We start from the raw sequence: 8912 nt of genomic DNA, 5'->3' as shown, positions 1-8912 counted from the left end.
TTAAATATGAATATTTATTTAAAAATCCATACTTTGATACAGAAATAGTAATCTATTATATGTATTATCAGACAATCAACCATGCTTTCTCTGATTAATCACGGTTTCATAAAGATATTTTTTTCCATAACTGAATAGTGCAAATAAAATCCACTAGAAAGCCATAGAAACACTGACACAAAATATATGACGATTAATTCCTTTAAACAAGTCGTTTTTCTGAAGAAGGCATCGCACAATTCCAAGAAAGTCAGTGAAAGATTTAAGGCCATTTTGTACAGTTAAATTTCATACAGATTTTTATATCGAAAAACACTCAGTTTTTAATGAAAGGAACTGGTGCATCCTTTGTAAAACTGTACATGCAAACATAGTGCACGTTTAGAAGATATGACAAGCATACAATATATATTATTTGGATAGCTTTAGTAAACAAAGATCTTATGTGTGTTGACACCTCACATGGTCTATTAAAACACTCTTATAAAGGTCCCTCACACACACACACGCGCATACACGCACTCACACAAAGTATGACACACACACACACACGCGCGCACACACACACACACGCACACGCACACACACACACACACACACACACACACACACACACACACACACACACACACACACACACACACACACACACACACAGCGGCTTTATGGGGCTTAGCGAAGTTAATAAGCTGCTGCAATATGAAGTAAAAATATATGTATATTTGTCCACCCAAAGCAGAGCAACAAGTAACTGGCAATAATATGCTTATAACTGTGTATGTGGGTATGGAAGGAAGGAAGGCAAAAAGAAAATTATTAGCAAATGAATACATTTTGAAACATTCAAAAATCCCAATGCAAATTCCAAATGTCAAAATTGTTTCAGTTCAGACTTTGCTTATCACTGGTATCACTTGTCTGTTCAAGAACAAAGTTTTATTTTTAGTGTCCAATCCAATTTCAGCAACTTCACTTATTTGTAGATGATTCAAGTTTAAGACCTGAAGTGATATAAATTAAAACTTCACTGAGAGCTTTTCAATTAATTCTAAGAGTTGATCCTTTCTTGCTTCCATACTATGTCCTACTGTGGTCAACGGGTCTTATCAAGGAATTTGGTGAACTGAGCTTATAGTAAGAGATGGATTTTCCTGTCCTGACAGGATTTTAATGAAAAAACACGACTGGAAATAGGAGGTAGTTTCAAATAACATGACAGGAGTATCCTGAGGGGGGTTTTATGGCGAATACATCATGTGTATACAACAGTGTCCTGGGTGCGAATCTGAATAGCTTGTAAGTAAAAAATGTCAACAAAACACACACACATAAAAAAATACTAGAATCACTAGAAGCTGCCAAAGATGTAAGCACATGAATTTACTTTGCCTTTCTGTTTATGTCACATAATGTTTGATGATTTATATTTTAATCTTTAAAATGAGGAAAAGACAAAATAACTTCATCATCTAAAAAAGACAAAAGCTGAGGTTATGAGCAATAAAAGTGCCCCTTGCTAATAGTTTTACATGTTTACATGAGCACTTGTTATGTTAGCTAACCTTTCAAATTAATACTGTGTAATTGAATTTTTGCCCCTCCAGACTCTAATAAACTCTGACCCCTGCAGTGCTGGATCACTAACAGTTTTACAGGGTTTTACAGTTTATCTGCTGCAGCAGTAATGAGGTCTTTATTTTGACCAGCAGTCTTGGAGATGTGTCCAGCTACTCTTTGAACACAGTAGGCGGCTGCGGGAGACACACACACACACACACACACACACACACACACTTAGGCCTGCTACATCGGCACTGTGTTACAATAGATGTACAAGGGGGGAGCATGTGAAAAGAAAGATGAACTTGGGAATGGCAATGTAAGACATTCAAAGAAGTGAAAAAAAATAGTCATGTTCAGTCACTCTGGGATGGAATTTCTTGATTATGTATAAAAAGAGACTCTTTTCATCTCTATTAAAGACGATATCACATTAGTGCTAAAATTTTGATACAATCCTGACATTAAAACTGTTTTGTTGATACAGTCTGGTCCGACTTTATAGTTAGAGGTGCAGAAATGAACTAATATCTTAAAAGATCCAGTTCATTATAAACAAATGCTTGTCAAATTAGTTTTGGTCACATGAAGCAAACCATTCTAAAAACACTGCAAGCTTTAACATCACTGTAACGCAAAAGCAACTTCACATTTTGGTGCTGCAACGAAAATCACCTACTATTGTATAATGTTAAAATATTTTTGTATGTCTTTTGTTTTTTCAGCTCATGTTTGGAGAAAAAAAAAAGTTTCATACGACACACTCATTCACATTAACATGGTCACTCATTGCTGAAACAGACTTTGATCACAACACACTCATTCCTCCTCTCGTTCCTCACTCCACAGTAAATTGAAAATATGTCAGACATTGTCAGTGACTGACAGAAACAACACAAATCTTTTTTTTTTTTTTTTTACACGCAATTGGCACATAGAAATATGCATCATAAAAACAAACATATAAAAAGCTATATCAAAGCTAAGGATGCAATCAAAAGTACACACATACAAAATAAAATGGAACAAAAAGCAAACATAGGGAAATAATGTTTTTTTTCTCAGCATTTTTGACCACTGGGCTCTTTAAGCTCAAACAGTTTTCTGTTTGAGAGCAGCTGCTGTTGTTTTAAATGTGGGGAAGGGAGGTGGGTGTTAGACGACACAATGAGACGAAACCCCTGGGCATGTGGGCATTGTGTTGCCAAGGCAGTTTGGAGAAGAGAGACAGTCAGAGAGAGAGAGAGAGAGAGAGAGAGAAGATATATTTCCATCCAATGTCAGTATATGTAACGCAAATACATGATGAAAAGCAGAAATTGCATGCTTTTAATCTTCGTATCTTGAGTAGATCAAACAAATTGAGAAGTATGCCCAAATATTCAATTTTTAACTGGACCCGAATGGAACCAAATGCATCTGGTATTTTTCCTTCATAAACTATTACAAAAGAGTTGGATGGAAACACAGCTAGTAAAAATGACAGTCCTGAAAGAAAAGAGAGCGGGAGAGACAGACAGGAAGAAAATCTGTGACAGGGGGACAGAGCGACAGATATCTCAGTCCTGAGAGTAGTGCAGACATACCAGGTGAAACGACAGATGGAGAAACAGGCCGACAGACACTCACCCTCCACACGCAGACAGTCGGATGGGTAGAAGAGGTAGTGCAGGGCCACTATATGCATGCACTTGACTGAGGCTACACTCATGCAAAAGGTTAATACAAACACCAGAATACAGTACGGTACGGTTCGGCACGGTACAGTACGGTACAGAAGGGCTACTAGGACCTGCACTGCTGCTACCTGACACACATGTCAGGGGAGGGAGGGAGAGAGAGAGAGAGAGAGAGAGAGAGAGAGAGAGAGAGAGAGAGAGAGAGAGAGAGGGATAGAGAGAGAGAGAGAGAGAGAGAGAGTATTACAAGCTTCAGATTGAAACTGTGTATATAAAAGTATCAATAGTAAAAATCCTTGTTAGCGTTTACTGTAAACAGTGAGTGAGTGAGTTGTAGAGAGAAAGAGAGAGAAAGAAGAGGTTATGTCCAGTTATTTACAGAAGGTCTTTTAAGTGATTCCTTTGTTTGGTCTGGAGACATTCTTTTTACAGTGTTTCCATAGGGCAGTCTTTCTTTCCTTTTTTCCTTCCTCCCTTCCTTTCCTTCAACAGGTGGATGGGCAGATCGGATCATTCCAAGACTGAATCCAGACTCTGAATTCTCTCCAAGTTTTCGAGGAAAAGTTAAAACCCAGACAGTTTAACAGGAATGTTTTTCAGTGGAAGTAAACAGACTCTCATTGGCTTTTCCTGTCCTCTAAATTGTCATTCACCTGGCCCGACATGCAGCTTCCTGAACACGAGAAAAGACCACTGTGATCCACGCCGACAAGGTGTGGAGAGCGGCTTTAAGGAAATGGAAGTATTTCGTGTGTTGTGTCAGATAAGTTAACCCACGACTCCAGAACTTTTCCCCTTCTTACTCCTCATATCTGGGTTTGGATTGGTTGGCCCGGGGGAGTGTAGGGAGGTGGCGCCGGCGACGGCTTAATCCCACGGGTCCTCATATAGGAGAGGAACTGGTCAGGGATCTCAGCCAAGACGTCTTTGGCGAGCCGGGCCATGCTCAGGATGTGGTTCCCAGTGCGGTCGATGTAGTCCCTGAATGGGACAAACTGAGAGGAAAGAGACGTAAGAAACATGGATTAAAGTGATGGAAATGAAGAGGGGATGCGAGGCAGGAGGCGAGCAAGGAGGGGGGGGTGTCCTATGGAAACAGCAAACAATTGTTCACTAAATAGTGATTGACCAATCACAGCTGGGGTAGACAGCTGAGCATTAGCAGTTATGTCCTGATCTTTATTATCACTTCAAACCATACAGGACCTTTTTACAAAGTCCTTGTTTCAATAAAAGTCCACTGGAAACTTCAGTACTGTCAAGATATAACTGCAGAGAGACTGCAGAAAAAAGCCGATGGAGCAGATGGAACGAAAGGTGGATGAAACATGGTGAAAAGAGGAATAAAGGAATTAATGGGGGCAAAAGTGAAAGAGAAAAATTAAAATAAAATTAAAAGAAATAATTCAAATGATAATTTATCCTCTTAGCTTTTGTCTTCCTCTTTGGAAGATGTGCTTTTGAACTGCAAGGTTATTTCTGTAAAAATACAACCATCTCACCAGTCCAGATCACAAATTGGTGCAGCTACAGAGAAGAGAGTCTACCCTAATTAAGTTGCTGCATTTTCACCCTGATTTCAGAAGTGAAACTCTGGATTCTGGTTGTCAGACACACAGGAGATGGTAAAAAGCAAAACTTTCTGCTAAACAACAGTTAGAGCAAAGTCTCGTGTCTCAAGTCACTGCACTGAGCAAATACAAGAAATGTGCAAGTGAGTCACGTAATGGTTTCACTGAGAATGTTAGGGATTAGAGTTTGCTGACTCCATTTGGGACTCCTGTGGAGTGAAAGTGAGCAGCTTCAAGCTTTGAGACAGTAATGAGCACAGAGGCAGCAGCTACATACCAATAATGTCTGGGATAACTAGGAACCAATGAAAACATGGAGGTTTTCACAACAGCACATTCAGGAACTGACTTCACAATGATCCATGGGTCTTTTACCATTTGACTGAGCAGCCTGATGACTGTGTTTAATGTCAACTGGTCACATCAGGATGATCCAGTAAGGTCAATGAACACCGACACTGATCCTCTATGTGTCACAAGCTGTCACAGGTTAAATGCACGTTGCATAGATCATGTTACTGAACTACATGAGGAAATATATGAGAATATCTATGTTTCATTTACTTAACAAACTATAGTCACCTATAATTACAAGAATAAATGAAACACCACTTTGTCCAGGAAAGCCTGGCTGTGAAAGGTAAACCTCACCATGTCACTCTGTGTTATTAGCCTGCTGATAATGAGAGCCTGGAGGCAGAGCTGATGTAATATTCCAGTACTGAAACTTGGGTTTCCACAATCTTTGGGTCTTTTTTTCTGAGCGCCATCTGTATGTGTATGTGTGTGTGTGTGTGTGTGTGTGTATTTCAGCTTGTTAAAAAGTCATCTAACGAGCGGGGGTGTGAGGGAGCAAGATATAAATACAGCGGTAAAAAGGTCATGGAGGAGAAAAACGTGACTTGGACATGACATAACCAACCAAGCGGCTCACTCTTTATGTTTGTATTTCTTCTCTTTGCCTTGATGGCAGCCAGTGACATAATAGTGAAAAGTGATATTTGTCACTCTGGGTTGATACCTTACACCAAAATAAACACAGATACTAATAAGTAATACACAAACGTATAAAGGTGTGGTTGAACAAATGGCTGATGTGTTAAAGGAATGAATACACTAAGAATTTGAGTTTGTACGTTTTCGTTAGTGAGTTATGTGTCTAACTCTAGTGTCCCAAACTCTCTGTGGCAAAGCATAAGGTAGCATCTGAAGTTGTGGTCAAACTGTGCACTTCACAGATCCCCACTGTCTGACTGACTGCAGACCCCACTCTCCCCTGTAGGCTTTGTAAACAGTACATTAGGCCGGGGTCTAGAGCTCAGGGTCACTGCTCATCCATTTTAATGAGCGAAAGGGACAGAGCAGAGAAACAGTGTTACACTTCACATTTACTGGGAAACATGCCACCATCTGTGTGAGCCTGTGCATCTGGGGGTCTTGCCATCTGGGGTCTGGTGGACCATAAGGTCGAGGTGACTAGGTGCCTGCCTGCCTGCATGGCCGAGTTCAACAGCCTGGACTGGACTCAGGTGTTGTTTTTTGTTTTTAGCCACTTACTTTTAAAATATAGTGACTAGACTTGCACAAAAATCCTCACACTTCTAAAAACTGTGCACATTGGTGATTTCTTTTTTTTTTTTTTTTATTGTTACCAAATAAGCTTTTTTTTAAAAATATTTTTGCATAATTAGATGACACCTACATTGAGATGAGTGACAGCACTTTCACGACAGTAGTGTTTTTATTAAGACAAAGTGGGAAACTGCCCTGTGGCTCCACAAAAGCTGCAGGCTTATTGTGCATGAGGAGAGGTGCTCCAGGAGCCGGTCATTGCACCGATCTGACATCGGACATCAAATCCATGCACAGTAATTACCCACAGACACAGACGCAGCCTATAAGCCATGATAACCCCTGCACATCTCCTGATTTATCATGCTACAGATATCAACAGCAGATGAAGTCAGATACACTGACTATGACAAAAATACTTAAGAAGTACACAACACGATATTAGATTTTAATTAGACTTTATGAATTTATTTTAATGCGCATTGATGATATTGCAATATTGTCAGACACCACCTACAGTTTAAATAAATTATATTAAACTAAATGACATTATTTTGTTACATGACATAAACCTTAATACATTACTTTTCATTAACACATTAACAGCGGCCTGGAAACTAATATTTTTCCAGTGGTCATCTGGTGGGTTCACTGTGCAGCGTGGAAGAAAGACAGAAAGGTGCATACCTGAACAATGTCCCTCTCAGCATATCTTCCTCTGGATGAGATTCTGACTTCATCACCGTCTAGCTCAATCATGGCTGAGGAGAATCAAAGGGAAACACGTACAAATCCTGTGTGTGTGTGCACTTGATGACAACCTCACAGTACTTTAGAAACACAGAACAGCTGTTTCTTACATATAATCGTGACCAACAAGTTCTTGTCGACTTACCATCAAATTCTGCAGGCCCTACTCCCACAATGATGATTGACATTGGCAGACAGGAGGCCTGCAGGAGGAGAGCGGAGCAATGAATGGCAAAATCTGAAAACATTTCACTTGTCGATCTGTACATGTGGTGTTAACAGGGCAAAGACACACACAGGTGGGGTCCCTTAACATACACAGCCTTTGTCTGAGGTAAGCTACGGACTGACAGATTGTGTTGTGCTTATGTCTTGCCAGCATGCATAGCGCATACAGTATGTGTAACCGTGTGGGTGTGATGTGTGCGTTTTCTGCAGTACCTCCCTTGGCGGTGTGTGGGTTTAGACATCACAGCGAATAATATTAGAGTCGAGAGAATCACCAACATGGCTGAACTTTCTGACAGCTTACAAATGACATGTGTTTGTGTTGTGTGTAAGTCGTACCGGAGAGGGCGAGAGGTGGGAGCATCCGGTGTATTTGACAGACGACAAAGCAATAGAGCATCATATCAAAACATCTCATTTATTTTTTCTCGCCTAGTTTAAAGTCCTCTTTATGTCTCTACTGCCCTTTTGTTTTGTTTTTCATTTTGATTCTGCCACCTCCTTTCTTTTCCAAGCCTCAGAAGGAAAGACTCGTCTTCTCTGTGGATCAATGACCGTTGTTCGCTGTTCATTTTGTTTGTATTCTACATGTAGCTCTTGCTTCTCTCTGGAGCATGCTATGGCTTGACAGTGATGGAGAGGGTGGATGGAGGGCGAATAACATGCTGTCAAAAAGGGGAGCGGTACAGCAAACACAAAAAAAACAGCAGCGGTAAAGGCTGCCCAGTCACATCATACTTCTGGTGACACTGCAGGGAGGACTGCTGCTACAAGGACGAGGGAGAACATTGCCAATGTTAAGAAAAATCTAAACACTAATTTCAATTAACGTCATGTAATAATTCCACTGTCATTACATTTGTTATGCTGACAATCATCCATCAAACAGAAATAACTCCACAGCTGTTTTCCAGCTTTCACTCAAAGCCAAATCAAAGTCTTCTTAGTAGGGAACCTGATAACACATTTATTGTATTGTTTTCAGAGAACAGTACTAAAGGTAAGTGACGCACACACAATGTGTTGTTTTGATGCAGACCTAGGATCTGGAGTGCCCATGGTCCGAGGCTGGATCATGTTTTGGTAGCGTGCACTGAGCCTGCCTAAGCATGCACACAAACACGTGTTAAACCAGGTGCTCAAACTTCACTCAGCAGTTCTCTTGACGTCCTGTTCGCTCCAGGTCAGTGAGCCTCAGCTCCTCGTGTGTCAGCTGACTGGACACCAAAATTTTCCAGAACCAGTTTTATTTATTACTATTATTTACCCACGTACAGATTTTCTCTTAACTTAAATGCCTGAATGACATTTTGCTGTTGAGGGTCAGGGTGCAGGGTAAAGTTTTTACAGCTGCAATAGTTGCCCTTACATTGACAATAGACTCCTTGGTCTGGGCCATGTCTGAGATGACGCCATCTGTGATGATGAGAAGCACAAAGTACTGGGAGCCGTCCTTCACCGAAGCCGCATACCTATGCACAAAAACAGACAAGAACACCTTTGTCGTTTTTTCTGCGCCACCATGACCATCAATCACATGAGCAAATTAAGA

The 8912-nt window shown here is 40.5% G+C and overlaps 1 protein-coding gene across 1 annotated transcript in view; it reads right to left on the bottom strand.

Moving 5' to 3' along the window:
• LOC113142154 (copine-8) overlaps positions 1-8912 on the bottom strand; it is a 63769-nt gene continuing 54857 nt past the window's right edge. Inside the window, exons 17-20 of the mRNA XM_026326997.1 lie at positions 8730-8832; positions 7278-7335; positions 7070-7143; positions 1-4234 (exon numbers count right to left, since the gene is read on the bottom strand). Of these exons, the coding sequence (XP_026182782.1) occupies positions 4046-4234; positions 7070-7143; positions 7278-7335; positions 8730-8832 (424 nt within the window). The 3' untranslated portion in view covers positions 1-4045. The remainder of the gene's footprint in view (positions 4235-7069; positions 7144-7277; positions 7336-8729; positions 8833-8912) is intronic.

The sequence above is a fragment of the Mastacembelus armatus genome, chromosome 23 (assembly GCF_900324485.2).
Source record: "Mastacembelus armatus chromosome 23, fMasArm1.2, whole genome shotgun sequence".
Taxonomy (NCBI): Eukaryota; Metazoa; Chordata; class Actinopteri; order Synbranchiformes; family Mastacembelidae; genus Mastacembelus; species Mastacembelus armatus.
The sequence above is the reverse complement of the archived record's forward strand: the minus strand, read 5'-3'. Positions and strand labels throughout refer to the sequence as shown.